This window comes from Rhinopithecus bieti, unplaced genomic scaffold (assembly GCF_001698545.2).
Source record: "Rhinopithecus bieti isolate Rb0 unplaced genomic scaffold, ASM169854v2 scaffold_31823, whole genome shotgun sequence".
NCBI classification, from domain to species: domain Eukaryota; kingdom Metazoa; phylum Chordata; class Mammalia; order Primates; family Cercopithecidae; genus Rhinopithecus; species Rhinopithecus bieti.
The window spans coordinates 1,391,207-1,409,541 of NW_016814121.1; the positions used below are offsets into that span (position 1 = coordinate 1,391,207).

Consider the following 18,335-nt stretch of genomic DNA (forward strand, 5'->3'; position numbering starts at 1 on the left):
CGGAGGTTGCAGTGAGCCGAAGTCGCGCCACTGCTCTCCAACCTGGGCGACAGAGCGAGACTCCAAAAGAAAAACAAAAAAAAAGTATAGTTAAAATAATTGACCTTTTTGATTTAGATACTGCTTTTAGATTTCATGTTGAACAGACATTTGTGCTAGCCACTGTTCTAGCTACTGGCAATACAGAGGAAACTTTTTTTTTTGAGATGGAGTTTTGTTCTTGCTGCCCAGGCTGGAGTGCAATGGTGCTATCTCAGCTCACTGCAACCTCCACTTCCCAGGTTCAAGTGATTCTCCTGCCTCAGCCTCCCAAGTAGCTAAGATTATAGGCATGTGCCACCAGGCCTGGCTAATTTTGTGTTTTTAGTAGAGAAGGGGTTTCACCATGTTAGGCTGGTCTCGAACTTCTGATTCTGACCTCAGGTGATCCACCAGCCTCGGCCTCCCAAAGTGCTAGGATTACGGGCGTGAGCCACTGCGCCTGGCTGGAAACACTTAACCCTCTGCTCCTTGGAGCTGATAGACACAACTCGGGGTGCTAATAATATGCCAAGTCCAGAAGTAACACAGAAGGAAATGTTTATTGATACACAGGTGAAGGAGGACTTCTCAGAGGAGATAGTTTCCCACCTGCATTTGTTTTGTTTGTAAATAAGAGACCTCTGCTGTAGTTTTCTTGAGGAGGTAGCAAAGGGTGAATTACATTGAACACAAAGTAGTAGTAATGAATCCTAAATTTCTCTACACATCAGACTTCCCAGTTTCTTTTTCTTTTTTTGAAACGGAGTCTCGCTCTGTTGCCCAGGCTGGAGTGCAATGGTGGTGCGATCTCAGCTCGCTGCAAGCTCCGCCTCCCGGGTTCACGCCATTCTCCTGCCTCGCAGCCTCCTGAGTAGCTGAGACTATACGCCACCACGCCCTGCTAATTTTTTGTATCTTTAGTAGAGACTGGTTTTCGCCGTATTAGCCAGGATGGTCTCTATCTCCTGACCTTGTGATCCGCCCGCCTCGACCTCCCATAGTGCTGGGATTATAGGCATGAGCCACCGCACCCGGCCCCAGTTTCTTGCTCCTCATAGCAGCTGCTCTGTGTAACAGCCTCCCCAACCCCAGCACATCCTATTCTGGTTTTTCTCTCCTTCTTACTCAAGTAGAGTTGACAAACGATAAGATTCCCAGTTAAAATTTGAGAAAAACAGCAAATAATTCTTTAGTGTAAGCATTTAGTTGTGTTTGGAATGATTTTTGTGTGTGTGTTTTCAAGGCAGGTAAGAGGTGGGAGCAAATTTTTACTTATTCCTCAAAAGAAATCTTTGAGAATACAGTAAGACTCTTAAAACTAACAATGTTGAGGTAAATAGTCATGGTTCATTAACTTGATACTTGAGTGCCTAGTATGTGCCAAGTGCTCTTAGAAGTGTGGAAGATGAAGTGGTGAACAAGACAGATGAGGTCTCTTCCCCTCTGGAAGTGACCATGTCAGATTGAGATAAAGACTCTAGTATGAGCTAGAACGAAGGGGACAGGACACTTTCTGGAGAGATCAGATACCCTCTATGAGCAGATGATATTTACACTGAGACCCAAGTGACTGGGAGTTAAGTGTGGGAAGTATGTTCAGGCAGAGTGGAGTGCAAAGACAGTCTGGTAACAGTAAGATTGGAGTGTTGGAGAAGGAAGTGTAATGTACAAAGGGACAAGTCTACTACAAAAGAAGAGAAGTGAGTTGTTAATGCTGTACCTGGCGAGATAAATGGCTTTTATATGGCTTGAGTCAGTGTATCTTCATAAATGTGCTTTATGTTTAATCTTTTGATCAATTTGTGCCCCAAATTTTAGCCATTGTTGAGAGTTGCTTTATTATTTTTCTTTTTTCCTAAGGTACTTTTGTTTTAGCAGGAGTTGCTTTATTTTAGCTGGAAAGCACTAAATTGCTTAGAAGCCATTCATAACCCTATGAGGGATAGACACATACTTTTATTTCCTGAGTTAAAGATATTTATTAAGATTTATTTTCTTCAGGACATTTTGTAGTCTCAGCTTTTAAAACAGAATGAGCATAAGTTCCATTTGTACATATACAGAGTTTGAAATCGTCAAAGATTTCTATCTGGCCCATTATAAAGAACATCAGGCACCCCCATCCCCTAAGTAACTATTTTCTTTCTTTTTTTGTTTGAGACGGGTGTCGCCCAAGCTGGAGTGCAGTGATGCAATCTCGGCTCACTGCAAGCTCTACCTCCTGGGTTCACGCCATTCTTCTGCCTCAGCCTCCCAAGTAGCTGGGATGACAGTTGCCCGTCACCATGCCCGGCTAATTTTTGTATTTTTAGTAGAGGCAGAGTTTCACCATGTTAGCCAGGATGGTCTCAATCTCCTGACCTTGTGATCTGCCCGCCTCGGCCTCCCAAAGTGCTGGGATTACAGGCGTGAGCCACTGTGTTGGACCCCAAGTAACTATTTTCTATTCTTAATGAGTCCTTTGGAAATTTCTTTCCATATTTATTTATTTGTTTTTTTGAGACAGTGTCTCACTCCTGTCCCCCAGGCTGGAGTACAGTGGTGCAATTATGGCTCACTGCAGCCTCAACCTCTTGGGCTCAAGTGGTCCTTCCATCACAGTGTCTTGAGTAACTGGGACTACAGGCTCACACCATAATGTCCAGCTAATTTTTGTATTTTTAGTAGAGGCAGACTTTTTCCCATGTTGCCTAGGCTAGTCTCAAACTACTGGACTCAAGCAATCCACCTGCCTTGGCCTCTCAAAGTGCTACAATTACAGGCGTGAGCCATCGTGCCTGGCCCTCCTTCCATATTTCTGAATAACATTCCCATATTGTAACTCCTTGATTTTTCAGTTTTAGGCGTTTCTATTTCCTGCTTCAGGAACTACCCCCGTTCCCAGCCCAACCCTTGCACACACCCTTCCTGTTCCCTCATCCTCATTAGGGGATTGTCTTGAAATTTTAGATCCATTTTGTTATTTTGACTATGTGAAAGATATCTTCAGCTAAGCCATGTAGTGTGCTGTAATTGCCTTTCCATTTCCTTCCAAACTCTGTGTTTTCCTTGGATTTATTGTTTTATATGTTTATTTAATTTTGTACTTATTACTAAATTAATGCCAGCCTGTCTTTTGTTGAGTGATCACATACCTTAGTTAATCTATAAATTTGTTCTGTGTGTGGTGCATGATGATATTCCTGAAAATAGTAGTCCTTATCCTTGGGTTGGGTCCCAAGGGCTCCACCCCCGTCATCTTTCTTGGTCACTCATGTTAGCGAGCCCTGTCCTTCAGGCTTCCAGAGAAGAGGGTATATGGGAGGTACATTTTTGAAACCTTGTATATCTTAGAATTTATTTAATCTTCTCATTTTCTTTAATTTTTTCTATCTTTCATCTCATTTTCTTTTTGTTCTCCTTTCTTGGAGGCCACCTCAACTTTTCTCCCAAATCCATTGAATTCTTTTTAGCGTATTTTAGTTTCCTGGAACTCTGGTTCTCTGAATAGTCCTTTATTTTATGGATGTGGTATTTTTTATTAGCTAAAGTTTATTAATGATAATTTTAAAGTTAGCTAAAAGTTGTTCTCTTTTTGCATGGTTCCTGTCTCCCCAGTTGGTTTTTTCCTGTTCATTTGAGTGTTTATAGTCCTTTCTATTAATTCCTTTTTTTATGTTGTAATGATTTCTGGTGGTCTACTCACATTTAAGAACAGGAAACTCAAAAGTAGATTGGAACATTATTCATGGTAGCCAAAAAGTGGAAACAACCCAAATGTGTGTGTAGTTGATGAATGGATAAATAGGTCTGTTCATACAATGAATGGAATAATATTCAGCCATAAAGAGAAGTGAAGATCTGCGTTCACTAATGAACGTTGAAAACATTGTGCTAAGTGAAATAAGTCAGGTTCAGAAGGTCACATCTTGTATGATCCCATTCATATGTATTGTCCAGAATAGGCACATCTGTAGAGACAGAAAGATGAGTAGTTGTCAGGGGAAGGAAGGAGGTGGGAATTGGGATTGCTGATAGGTACAAGGTTTCTTTTGGGGTGATGGAAATGCTGTGGAATGAGGTAGTGGTGATGGTTGCACGGCATAGTAAATAAAACCGTAGTACTAAAAACCACTGAGACGTACACTTTAAAATGGTGAATTTCATGTTGTGTGAAATGCTATCTCCATTTAAAAAATGTTACTTTAAAAAGAATAAATTTGATTAGCAACAAGTTAAGAAAGATGCCTAGGAAAACATGAAATCTTCAGATACTTTTACAAAAATGAACCCGTTTATGGTTGCACTCTGGAAGGCAAATGTGATCTGAAGGGTGCCATAGCATGGTAAAACCCAACATTAGTTTCGTTCTTTATGGTAAGGTTTTGCGTTTAGGTGCAGTTATAATCTGTATTTTATTATATATATAAAAGATGAAAATACCAGAAGCTCTGAGTGAAAGGGTGGGCTTGTTGACCATTGGCACTTGATTAGGAAGCCCCACCCCACCATTATGTCAATGTCTTTTTTTCTTTTCTCTTCAGATGGAGTCTCACTCTGTCGCCCAGGCTAGAGTGCAGTGGCATGATCTTGGCTCACTGCAAGCTCCACCTCCTGGGTTCACGCCATTCTCCTGCCTCAGCCTCCCAAGAAACTGGGACTACAGGCGCCCGCCACTGTGCCCAGCTAATTTTTTGTATTTTTTAGTAGAGACGGGATTTCACCATGTTGGGCAAGATGGTTTTGATCTCCTGACCTCGTGATCCACCCACCTTGGCCTCCCAAAATGCTGGGATTACAGGCATGAGCCATCGTGCCTGGCCCTAATTTTTTTTTTTTTTTTTTTTTTTTGAGACGGAGTCTCACTCTGTCGCCCGGGCTGGAGTGCAGTGGCCGGATCTCAGCTCACTGCAAGCTCCGCCTCCCGGGTTCACAGCATTCTCCTGCCTCAGCCTCCCGTGTAGCTGGGACTACAGGTGCCCGCCACCTCGCCTGGCTAGTTTTTTGTATTTTTTAGTAGAGACGAGGTTTCACCGTGTTAGCCAGGATGGTCTCGATCTCCTGACCTCAGGTAATCCACCCGTCTTGGCCTCCCAAAGTGCTGGGATTATAGGTGCAAGCCACTTCACCCAGCCTATCAGTGTCTTTACTCTTTATTTTTCTTGTCAAGTCTCAGTTCCCAAAAAAGAATCATCAAATATTTTACCTGGGAAGTGTAGGCTTGGCAGGGAGCTGAGTGTGGGAAGAGGGCTGATATAGGAGTCAGGGAGGAGAGGTGTTCAAGCATTTGGTATATACACATTTACTTCTTCTTTTTTTTTTTTTTTTTCCTACATGGTATCCTCATCCTTGCTGTCCCCGAGGTCAGAGACTGCTTATCCTTTCTAGAGACAAAAATCTCTTGTCATTTTTTGCTGGGACGAAGGAGCAATAGTTTCCTTCCAGCCATCCTTCTAGAGGTCTGTTGCTTCCCAGTTGGACTTCACATTCTTGGACTTGCTAAGTTAGTTCCATTCATCCCTCTGCTTTGCAGCTTCCAAAGTTTGGTTACTCTTTTCTCCTGTCCCTTTTGTTCTAATTGGTCAGTGCTGTTTTTAAAAGTCTCTTTAGTGTTTTAATGGGGTTTCAGGAGGGAAGGAAATGGTGTATGTTCAATCTACATTGAAGTTACACTTTTCTTTTTAACCATACAATTTCAGCCATCTTGTTTAATCATTTCTGGTTTATACAGGCCAATAATTATTGGTTGTATTAAGATGCCTTGTTTAATTTTAGTTTTTAGTCATTGTAATAAGTTGTGGGCTGTGGCGTCAACTGCAGTCCTGAACCAAGAGTCACACCCTACTCCTGTTGTAATTTAATGCAATTTTACTTTCACTTTGTTAATGGGATGCTATAGTATGTACAGATTTTTTTTTTTTTCTGAGACAGAGTCTCACTCTGTCACCCAGGCTGGAGTGCAGTGGTGCGATCTCGGCTCACTGCTAGCTCTGGCTCCTGGGTCATGCCATTCTCCCTCCTTAGCCTCCTGAGTAGCTGGGACTATAGGCGCCCGCCACCAGGCATTCGCCACCACATCTGGCTAATTTTTGTTTTTGTTTTTGTGTTTTTAGTAGCAACGAGGTTTCACTGTGTTAGCCAGGATAGTCTCAATCTTCTGACTTCATGATCCGCTCGCCTCAGCCTCCCAAAATGCTGGGATTACAGGTGTGAGCCACCATGCCCGGCCTAGACTTTTTTTTGGGGGGTTACCAAATTTGGTTTATATCCTATTTAGAACCTGAAACATAGGTTTAATTATTTGGTTATGTTTATTGCAAGTGGAACATAGTGACATTACGTAGAATTATCCCTCACAAAAGACAAATGAGAACAGATTCAGCTTTTAGAAATGAGTCTTTTGTATATTGATGTGACTGGAAGAAGAATTTTTTTTGATCGTTGTATTTAACACATAAAAGTGTTAATTGGATACATGTGCACTGTTTTGCCAGGGACCAATTTTTTTGCAGTCAGTTGTGGCAAATACTCTTATTTTAAAACTTAGATGTGCTTTCTGTTTCCTGCAGTCCTCCACTGTTACCTCTCTTGTGTAGAGGTCACTGTAGGTTGCCTGGACACGGAGCAGGCAGGCAAGGAGTACTTTTCTTGGGCACCAACTTCGATTCTCAGTGCCCAGTAGGGAGATGGCTCTATTTCTTTGGCCAATTTCAGACAAGATTGAGTGAATTTAGGGTGGTATGGCTATAGACGCTTTGGCTAATTTCAGATTGTAATCAGTTCTGTGGAGGAAACAAATAGGCCGATGTGATGAATTGTTGTGAGTGGCGATATTGGGAGGCTGCTCTTGAGACCTGGCTGAGATCCAGAAGAAGAAAGTATGTAATGTAATGTAATGCCATGAAATGTAATGCCATGAGATGGCGTGAGATGCCATGAGATAGGAACTGAGTCTTAAGAAGAAAGAGATTAGGCTGGTATGGCTGAAGTGAAGTAGCTGATAAGGGGTAAAGAGAAATGAAATAAGATTGGAGAAATAAGAGCCAGATACAGCCCTGTAAGCTGCAGGTTGATGTTTCATTCTCAGTTCAGTGAGAAGGTACTGAAAGCTTTTTTTTTTTTTTTTTTTTTTTTTTGAGACAGAGTCTCGCTCTGTGGCCCAGGCTGGAGTGCAGTGGCTGAATCTCAGCTCACTGCAAGCTCCGCCTCCCGGGTTCCCGCCATTCTCCTGCCTCAGCCTCCCGAGTAGCTGGGACTACAGGCGCCCGCCACCTCGCCTGGCTAGTTTTTTGTATTGTTAGTAGAGACGGGGTGAAAGCCGTGTTAGCCAGGATGGTCTCGATCTCCTGACCTCGTGATCTGCCCGTCTCGGCCTCCCAAAGTGCTGGGATTACAGGCTTGAGCCACCGCGCCCGGCCTGAAAGCTTTTTATTTGGTTGGTCATTAGACTGGGGGAATAGTTACATAACACCAGTTGATGTTTTTTACACACCATTTGCTGTTGCTATGTGGAGAGTAATCTGTGGAAAGGTAAGCATAAATGCAGTTGACCAGTCAAGGGGCTACTATAGTAGCCCAGGAGAAAGATGGTGGTGGCTTGATTTGGGTGGTAGCTGTAGAAATGGAGAGGAATTCAATATATTGGGGGTAAATTTTGGAGAGAGTACTTAGAAGACTTGGTGATAGAATTGGTGGGGGAGTTTAAGACGGGAGGATGATTCTGAAGTTTTTGGCTTAAGCTTCTGGTTAGATTGTGATGCTGTTTACTTGATGTCAAATGATCATGGGTTAATGGCCCTCTCTTCTGGGAGTGACATTACTGAAGCCAGGGAGTGTAGTTGAAGATGTTAAACTGATACATATTGTGAGAAACTCTGGGGCAGCCTAGGATGTGATTGGGTTCTTGGGATGGGAAGGAAATAGTAAGTAGAGCAGACTAGAATTCCTGTAGATGGGAATTAAAGTAGAAAGGAATTTCTTAGGTTTTCCCCCTTTTTTTCTTCCCCTCATTGCCCTGGGCTAGAGTACTACCCTTATGTTACTTTGTGGTGCAGGGCAGGAAAGTTGCAACTAGCTCATGTCTCCCAAAAGCAGTGGGTAGCATTAGGGTGGCATTGTATCCCAGCTCCTATGAGGAGTGATTAACAGTGGATATAGTTGGATTGCTTGGTTCTTGAAAGTTCACTTGTTCCCTCCCATCCCTAAGGCTGAATTACTGTAACCAAGGAAGTCAGAATTCAGAAAGGTAAGTATCAGGGTAGACTTAGAGATTATAATACTGAAATGCTTATTCCCAGAGTTGTATCCCCATGACTCTCTACCCTACTCATCAGTAGAGGTACAGAAGAAGCTAGGTGGTGCTAGGCTATAGCCACTTGTTCTGCAGTGTTCCTTTGTACCTGATGTGCCTGGTCTCCCTGGGGAGCATGCATTCAGAGGGGCACATCTGCATTTCCTGTCTGGAGTACAGTCACTGTAAGAGAAAAGTAACAAACTGAACAATGTGGAGCAGATAAAGCAAAATTACTGGAATAGTCAGAATAAGATTTAGCTAAAAGCATATTAAATATCTCAAAGAAAGAGCCTGGTGGAAACATGAAGCAAGAAGGAGAAACCATAAAGAACAACAAACAGGAGCTGCTTGGGGATAGAGGACACAATCGTTGGAGAACTCAGTAAACGGAGTGGCTAGTACCTGGATACAACTGAAGAATGTGTAGGCAAGCTAGAATGTCCACTCAGATTCCCACAAGTTATCACGAAAGGATAGAAGGAGAAAATAGAAAAGAAAAAGCAAGAAAGTGGATAGAGAAGTGTTAATATATGTGTAATAAGGATCTCGGAGGGAGAGAAAAAAAAAGTATAAGACCAAGATTTTCTTTTTTTTTTTTTTTTTGAGACGGAGTCTCGCTCAGTCGCCCAGGCTGGAGTGCAGTGGCTGGATCTCAGCTCACTGCAAGCTCTGCCTCCCGGGTTTACGCCATTCTCCTGCCTCAGCCTCCCAAGTAGCTGGGACTATAGGCGCCCGCCACCTCGCCCGGCTAGTTTTTTGTATTTTTTAGTAGAGCTGGGGTTTCACCGTGTTAGCCAGGATGGTCTCGATCTCCTGACCTCGTGATCCACCCGTCTCCGCCTCCCAAAGTGCTGGGATTACAGGGTTGAGCCACCGCGCCCAGCCAAGACTAAGATTTTCTTAGAGAAGGAGTGGAGAGTTGAGATTGAGAGGGCTTTTAATGCCAAGGGCATATATCTGAATGAGTGTATACATAAACAGCTATATCGAGACCTTTAGAATGTATTTAAAAACGTAAGTTCCGGGAACAGTGTTACCTGTCAGAAATTTTAAAAAGCTAGAAAGGTTTAAGATGAAAAAATGGAAAAAGACGGCCAGGTGCAGTGGCTCATGCCTGTAATACCAGCATTTTGGGAGGCAGAGGCCAGAGGATCATTTGAGCTTGGAAATTTGAGACCAACCTGGACAACAAAGTGAGACCCTGTCCCTTTTTCAAAATAGGAAAATTATACGGCAAACAAACATGAACCAAAGAAAGCTGGAGTTGCAGGTTTACAATCAACATTTACTTTAACATGAGAACAATTCAGAGGGGCAAAGACACTAGATACCAGTAAAAGGAACAGTTACCCAAGCGTATACAATTAATTGTGAACATGTATGTATATAGTAATTCAAAATAGACGAAGCAACAATTGATGGAACAGTTGTAGATGATGACAGCTGCTATAGATATTCAGTGATATAGTTCATTAAAATGACAAAAATGGAGCAATGAATAATTGGAAGAGACACGGTTCTGATCATTTGCAGATGACCTACATAGAAACCCCAGTAGCATCAATATTTGGGCACAAGATAGATGTGCAAAAAAATAAGTCGTGTCCCTCTGTAGCAGCAATAGCCAGTTAGAAAATATCATGGTAACTGGAACTGCATACCTGTTAGTAATTAGTCTAATGATGAATGCATGAGACATTTATGGAAAACACTTTAAACTATTTTAAAGGTGATGAAGATGTTTAGTCTTTCGTTCAAAATGGAGAGGTGCTATGTTCATGGATGAGACAGCTTCACGTTGTAAAGATGTGAGTTCTTTCTGAATTCATTTATAAATTTGATGTAGTTCAAGTTAAAATCCCAATACATAGGAGCAGGATTGTTTTGAGGTGATCGATAGACTTACTTTAAAATCTGTAAGGAAAAGCAAAATGTATTATAATAAAGTCACTTTGAAAAGAACAGCGTAACTAGGGCGGGGAGGGGGGAATGATACTTGCCTTATCTGCTGTGAAGCTGTTTCAAAGCTATAGTAATAGACACATATGACAGTGGCACAGGGCAGGCAGATAACCGGAGAAACAGTGGGAGACCCTTTAGCTCCTAAGAAGGAACTCTTCCTTCTTGCATATGTGTCAATGTTAGATAAAATGAGATAAATAGGACATCACAAATCAGTGGGGAAGGGATAGGTCGTTAGAGGAAACTGGCCTACTTCACTGGGGAAAAAACAAATTAGGCTAAGATTCATACTTTATAGCACGTAAACTGGTTAAATCATGTTTGGAAAGTAAAACTAAATGAATTGAAGAAAATATCAGAAAACATGTCAGTTTAGGTGATGAAGGTAATCATAAAAACAAAAAGCATTAGCCACATTAATGGATTAATGAATATTAATGGATTTTATTCTGTCAAAGTTAATGTCTTTTTAGTGAAGGGCTCTATATTTGGAGTCAACAGATAGGAAGAAGAGAGTTTTAAAACATTCCTCAACTGGCAAGAGATTAGTAGCTAAAACACACAAAGCACTCTTGTAAATCAACAGCAAAAAATGGAAATCAGTAGACGATGGACAACAAATAGTTTGCAGAAGGGAAAACTTGGTGTTAATAAATATATAAAGTGTTACTGAAAGGAGGAAAGGAAGTTAGAATAACAGGTGAGCGAAAGTTTGTGATCCTTTTATGATCTAGCAGTCTTATCCCTGCATAGGCTCACTAGAAGAATGTATGCACGTCTGTCTATAAGGGATCTATGTCTTGGATGTCATTTATAGGATATAGAATTGGAGCTGATTAAAAGGATGGATGAATAAAATGCTGTTTCATACTAAAGAGCACTATGTGAGTCAGTCCCAGAAGACTTAAAAGTTGGTTGAAAACACAAAACACCTAGTTTATAGTAGAATACTATTTGTCTAAATCTCTCTCACACACAGCCCTTCTGGATTTTTCAGTTATACTAACACAGCTGTAGTGGATACCTAGGGTGGAGGTTGTCATGGAAGTGGAATCAATCAGGGATACAGGAGAAGTCAAATGATGAGGGTCTTGCATAGACTCTTGACAGTGCATCACGAACCAGAGATTTGGATTAGCGCTACCTGAGATGGGTAAGGAAAAATAACAGCAAGGAGGTCATCATTGAGTCTGATGGGTGGGCGATTTTTGTGCAGCAGTGGTTAAGTCAGAAACCAGATGTAAAAGAAGTGAGTGGAAGGAGTGTTTTGAAAACATACGCGTTGATGGGGAACAGGAAGAGGGGGGCACTAAGCTGAATGGTCATTTGGAGAGAAGGAAGGGTTTTGTTTATTGTTGACAGGGTTTTCTTAGAGCAATTTCAGTGTGTATGCTCATGGGAATGAGCAATGGGCAGGAAGAAACTGATGCAAGAAAATGGATAGTTCTGGGAATTTTAAGTCCTCAAGGGAAGAGGGATCCAGGACAGAAATCAGAGAGTTTGCCTTAGACTTGTGTAATGAAAGGGGACAGGACATGGAAATGAATGTCAGTTGCTTTGTCTGTTTTGGGGTTTGTGTTTGGCTGTCTTATGTAAGGCAAGGACAGTCTCGGTTATTGGGAGCCAGTGCTGCAGGAACTTCTTTGCCCCAGTGAAACAGCTTTTGTTTTAATAATGTAATTTTTTGGCCAGGCACAGTGGCTCATGCCTGTAATCCCAACACGGGAAGGCCAAGGCAGGCGGATCATCACTTGAGGTCAGGAGTTTGAGACCAGCCTGGCCAACTTTGGTGAAACCCCGTCTCTACTAAAAATACAAAAATTAGCCGGGCATGGTGGTAGGCACCTGTAATCCCAACTACTCAGGAGGCTGAGGCAGGAGAATTGCTTGAACCTGGGAGGTGGAGGTTGCAGTGAGCCAAGATCATGCCACTTTATTTCAGCCTGGGCAATAGAGCAAGACCCTGTCTTAAAAAATAAAAAATAATAAAAATAATGATAATAATTTTTTAAAGATAATTTTCTTGGGATCACACACACACAAAACCTCATTATAACCAAACAGTGTATTTAGTCTATGTGGAAATATTTTATCAAAACATAATATTTATTTGATCTGAAAATGTTAAATTATTAAATTATTAGGAACAGCCAGTTTTGTAGAATAATCTGTTCTTCTTAGTTACTGGGGAAAAAGAGAACTCAGACCTCCTTTGAAGATGAGGCCTGACTGGGTATCCGTCTTTCCTGTCTGGAGTGGGAAGAAAAGGGACATAGTTTGCTTCTTTGAAGTGATAGTGCTTTGTGAGATTGTTACAGCATTACCACTGACCTTTAATACTTGGAAAGCTAGCTGGACTTGCTGGCTCACATCTGTAATCCCAGCGCTTTGGGAGGCCAGGGTGGGTAGATTACCTGAGGTCAAGAGTTTGAGACCAGCAGGCCAACATGGTGAAACCCTGTCTCTACTAAAAATACAGAATTTGGGCCAGGCATGGTGGCTCATGCCTATAATGCCAGCACTTTGGGAGGCCAAGGCAGGTGGATCACCTGAGGTCGGGAGTTCAAGACCAGCCTGAACAACATGGAGAAACCTTGTCTGTACTAAAAATGCAAAATTAGCCAGGCGTGGTGGTGGGTGCCTGTAATCCCAGCTACTCAGGAGGCTGAGGCAGGAGAATCACTTGAACCCAGGAGGTGGAGGTTGTGGTTAGGCGAGATTGCGCCATTGCACTCCCGCCTGGGCAACAAGAGCGAAACTCTGTCTCCAAAAAATAAAAAGTGAGCCGGGCATGGTGGCGCATGCCTGTAGTCCCAGCTAATGGGAGGCTGAGGCGGGAGAATAGCTTGAACCTGCGAGGCTGAAGTTGTAGTGAGCGGAAATCATGGCATTGCACTCCAGATTCATCTCTGTTCAGTGTATTCTGAATGTTCTTATGTTCAGAGAGCTTGTTTTCTTTTTATTGTTTATTTTTTACAGGAGCTGACACCTTTTGAAAGGAGTACGTTTTCTAACCATCTGCGTGATTTTTCATCCTCTGAACCTAGTTGATTACTTTTAACTTTGATAATGCTCTGATGGACCACAAACGTACACTTGTTCGTACTTTGAACAGTTATTTAATGTGAAACTACTAGCTCATGCAATTTATGATTTCTTAATTTCCCAGGGCCCCATGAGTTATGAAACAGGTAAACCTGTAACTGCATCAAATGTACAAAGCTGTGAATTATGTAGTATATTGAGTATCTATTCATTAGGACTTTTTACCTAGCTAAGTTTCTCTTTGATAGCTCCGGAATTTCAGCTATCTTTAGTTGGTCATTATAGCTTGACTATAAGAGATCCACTTATCTCTGGCTCATGAGATTGCTGTAGAAGTTATTATTAGGCCCAAATAATTTCAAACTGAAAGGATCTGCCCTCCTTTTTCCAAGATGAAAACTATCTAGGATCTTCTGGGTACTCTTAGGTAAATCCCTTGTGACAAAATTTTATTGATCCATTTTTTAAATCTTTGTTGTACACACTAGGATGCATTTTAACAGCTTTATTAAAGTATACTATACCATAAAAGGTACCCTTTTAAGGTGTATAATTGAATGGTTTTTTTAAGTAAATTTATAGTTGTATAGCCATCACCACAACCCAGTTTTAGAACATTTCCATTGACCTAAAACAATCCCTTCTGCCCATTGGTAGTCATTCTTCATTCCTACCACTAGCCCTGGGCAAACACTAATCTCCCATCTGTCTATAAATCTGCCTCTTCTGGAAATGTCACATACATAGAAGTGTACGTATGTGGTCTTTTGAATCTGGCTCCTTTCATTTCATATAATCTTTTTGAAGCCCATCCATGTTGTAGCATTTATTAATAGGCCATGGCTTTTTATTGCCAAATGAGATTCTGTTGTATGGATATATTACATTTGTTTATGCATTCACCAGCTGATGGACATTTGGGTTGTTTCTAGGTTTTGGTGATTGTAAATAATGCTGTGAACATAGAATGTGTTTTTGATGATGATTCTATGGAGTTGCCTTACTGTAGGGTACTCTGGGTGATACAAACTGATCATGACTATCGTGGTCCAGAGTCTGACCGTACTAGCGGATAACACAGATTCAGTATTGTTTTGTTCCCTGTGCATAGCATAACCCTTGTGGAGTCTTGGTCGGTTAACCAGTGCAGAAGCAGTTCAGCACCAATAATCTTTGATGATAAGTTTCTTCAGAGGAACTGAAGGCCAGTTGTTGATTTAAATACTTAATGACTAACTGTTACATTTAGACAAAACCCTTAGGGCCCAAAAGGTAATATATTTGTTAGTGTTTTAAGACGTGAAAGCTGTTACGACTTTTTTATACTAGTAGTCTTCCTAAATTTGGGATTGGAAAGTCTTATTTCTCAGAAGATCCTTAAGGATACTTCTGAGTTTGGAGCTTTGACAAATTGGAAGATAGGTATAGAGCATTTTATAAACTGGCAGGATGACATGTTGGTAAGAAATCCCTAAGGTTTGCAACAAATCTAGGTCCTTTTGGACTTGTGAGCTAGCTGACCTGGTTGGGAAATAGCATTCTACTGGAGCTGTCCCGCAGTACATTATGCACTGCTGGAAATGCTCCACATCTGTGCAAGGCGGAGCAGCCACAGATGGCTGTCGAGCTCTACAAGTGTGACTAGTTTGACTGAAGAACAGAATTTTTATTTTTTAATATTTTAATTAAATGTAAATAACCAAATGTAGCTAATGGCTACTGAATTGGACAGGACAGTTCCAGATAATTTTATTAACCCACCGCGAATCAATTTTTAGTTTCTGTCACCTAGATTCCAGGTTCTGGATTTTACTGTTGCTTAACTTTGGAAAATGTTACTATTTAGCATCACTTTCCAGGAATGTTGCTTTCTTAATTTGCTTTTGTGCTTTGTGTAGGTGGTGCAGGAATGGCTCAACTCTCCAAATAGAGAGAATTTCTATCAGTTGCAAGTACGAAAATTTCCTGCTGATTATATAAAATACTGGGAGTTTGCGGGTAAGTTTTTTCTTATGCAACTTGGAATATATGATATAATAATTTGGGATTTCTAATTAAGAGGAGATAGCATTATTTGAATTTGGGGGACACAAATTTTCTAAGCGGAATTTGTGACTACTTAGAATATGTTTTAAGTCTTAATGAGGATAGTTACTGGGACAATTATGAATGTAAAATTCATTATTTTTTTCCCACTCTGTAGTTAGAATACTACAGGCTGAATTGTCAGTGGAGGCTGGGAATGGGAGAGAGGGTGAGTGGAGGGCTTTGGTGGGGGTGTTGCAGTAATAGTCTTTACAGATTCTGAGTAAATCTTCCTGGCATCTCTTTTTTCATTTCATGATTGATCTGAACCACATACCACTTTTATATACTAGTTATAAATACACCAAACATTCAGAACTCTTTAAAATAAAATGAATAAGTCTTCTTTTACCCCAACCCCATCCAGCCTACTCTGTAGATGTGCTTAAAAAAAAAAATGAGGCTGGGCGCAGTGGCTCATGCCTGTAATCCCAGCACTTTGGAAGGCCGAGGCGGGCGGATCACCATGTCAAGAGATTGAGACCATCCTGGCCAACATGGTGAAACCCCATCTCGACTAAAAATGCAAAAATTAGCCACGTGTGGTGGTGGGCGCCTGTAGTCCCAGCTGCTTGGGAGGCTGAGGCAGGAGAGTCACTTGAACCAGGGAGGCAGAGTTTGCAGTGAGCCAAAATAGTGCCACTGCATTCCAGCCTGGCAATAGAGCGAGGCTATCTCAAAAACAAACAACAACAACAAAACAACAAAAATTATATGTTATATTGTATTATATACTATATTCTTATAGTAAAGCTAAAGAAACTAAAATCATAAGAAGATATATTTATTCATTAAGTGAAATGGATCATCATAAAGGTCTGCATCTTTATCACTGTCATGCTCAGTAGACAGATGAAGAGGAGGAGGGATTTGTCTTACTCTCAGGAGTGGCAGAGATGGAAGAAAGCTATGAATGAGTAGACCTGCGCACTTCAAACCCATGTACAAGTGTCAGCTGTGCATTGAGATGCAGTAGCCACAAAGCAGAAAGAAAGCAGGTGTTTGGCGGGACCATATCATTTTCACGCATGGTTTAGTAACAGTGAGCCATTTTTATTAGGGAATCATGAGAACTGTCCTAAAATCTAAGTTCCTAGATACCAGCCAAGGGACAGCCTCTCAAGCAGGTCTTTCAAAGGCTAGCATGCCTGCTATGTTAACTCTTTTTTGCATAGCATGTTATGAATAATGCTGCTGTAATCACCCATGTATCTCTCAGTGTTCTTTTGAACACGTTTTCAGTTTATATCCAGAAGTAGATTGTGGAGTATTAGGGTGTGTATAAGTTCAACTTCAGTAAATAATGCCAAGCCTGTTGTACAAAATTATATTCCACCAGCAGTGTATAAGAAGTTGCATTGTTTTGTGTCTTCAGCAACACATTTGTATAGATTGCTTTGAGATTTTTAGCTATTGGGCTGTGTGTATTGATGGTGTTTTATGGGCTTTTGTAATGTCCTTATTAGGGAGATTGAGCATCTTTTCTTTTTTTTTTTTTTGAGACGGGGTCTCGCTCTGTCACCCAGGCTGGAGTGCTGTGGCCGGATCTCAGCTCACTGCAAGCTCCGCCTCCCGGGTTCACACCATTCTCCTGCCTCAGCCTCCCGGGTAGCTGGGACTACAGGCGCCGCCACCTCGCCCGGCTAGTTTTTTGTAGTTTTAGTAGAGACGGGGTTTCACCGTGTTAGCCAGGATGGGCTCGATCTTGTGACCTCGTGATCCGCCCGTCTCGGCCTCCCAAAGTGCTGGGATTACAGGCTTGAGCCACCGTGCCTGGCCAAGTGTTACTTCTTAAAAAATGTAGCCTTTCTCATTGAATAACCTTGCCATTCAATAACTTGGCATGCTTGTCAGCATATCAGTTGATCTTGATTGCAGGTCTGCTTTTAGACACTGTTTTCTTTATCTGTATAGCTGCCTTACACCAATACCACAGTCTCTTATTGTTGCTTTATAAAAAAATACTGAAATTGGATAGTTTCAGCCTTCCAGTTTTTTTCTTTGTAAAGTTTCTTTTATTGTCAACAGTTTTAGAATCAACTTGTCAATATTTATAAAATGCCTGCTGGTTTTTTTTTTTTTTTTTTTTAGACGAAATCTCACTCTTGTTGCCCAGGCTGGAGTGCAGTGGCGCAATCTTGGCTCACAGCAGTCTCCACCTCCACCTCCCGGGTTCAAGCAATTGTCCTGCCTTACCCTCCCGAGTAACTGGGATTATAGGTGCCTGCCACTGCGCCCGGCTAATTTTTGTATTTTTAGTAGAGATGGGGTTTCACCATGTTGGCCAGGCTGGTCTCAAACTCCTGACCTCAGGTGATCTGCCTGCCTCGGCCTCCCAATGTGGTGGGATTACAGGTGTGAGCCACCATGCCTGGCCTTTGTTTTTTTTGAGACGGGGTCTCGGTCTGTCGCCCAGGCTGGAGTGCAATAGTGCAATCTCAGCTCACGCAAGCTCCGCCTCCCAGGTTCATGCGATTCTCCTGCCTCAGCCTCCCAAGTAGCTGGGACTACAGGTGCCTGCCACCATGCCCAACTAATTTTTTGTGTTTTTGGTAGAGATGGGGTTTCACCATGTTGGCCAGGATGGTCTCAGTCTCCTGACCTCGTGATCCACCCCCCTTGGCCTCCCAGAGTGCTGGGATTACAGGCATGAGCCACCGTGCCCGGCCGCCTGCTGGTGTTTTTACTAGGATTGCTTTAACTCTAAAGATTAATTTGGGGAGAGCTGACATTTTAACAGTATTAAGTCTTAGGCCTTGAACTTAGTACATTTCTTCATTTGTTTAGGCTGTCTTCAGTTTCTCTCAGCAGTGGTTTGTATTTTTCAGAGTATAGGGCTAGATTCAGCAGTTGGTACTGAACTTTATTCCAGTGCTTTCTCTGTTTTCCTAGTCCCACGTAGTTACCACCTTCTTTTCCCACTTGTTTGAAATGCATAGAAGTTGCAGAA

At 41.8% G+C, this 18,335-nt stretch overlaps 1 protein-coding gene across 7 annotated transcripts in view; it reads left to right on the plus strand.

The window, feature by feature from the left end:
• The window catches only part of SETX (senataxin), a 70,852-nt gene that overhangs the window by 9,659 nt on the left and 42,858 nt on the right, over positions 1-18,335 (plus strand). For 5 of the 7 annotated variants that reach the window (XM_017849922.1, XM_017849924.1, XM_017849923.1 and 2 more), the window contains exon 5: positions 15,199-15,298. In XM_017849922.1, coding sequence (XP_017705411.1) covers positions 15,199-15,298 — 100 coding nt within the window. Of the gene's footprint in view, positions 1-9,983; positions 10,102-13,127; positions 13,447-15,198; positions 15,299-18,335 lie in introns of those variants that run through there. The other 2 variants (XM_017849927.1, XM_017849928.1) reach the window with 2 other exon arrangements.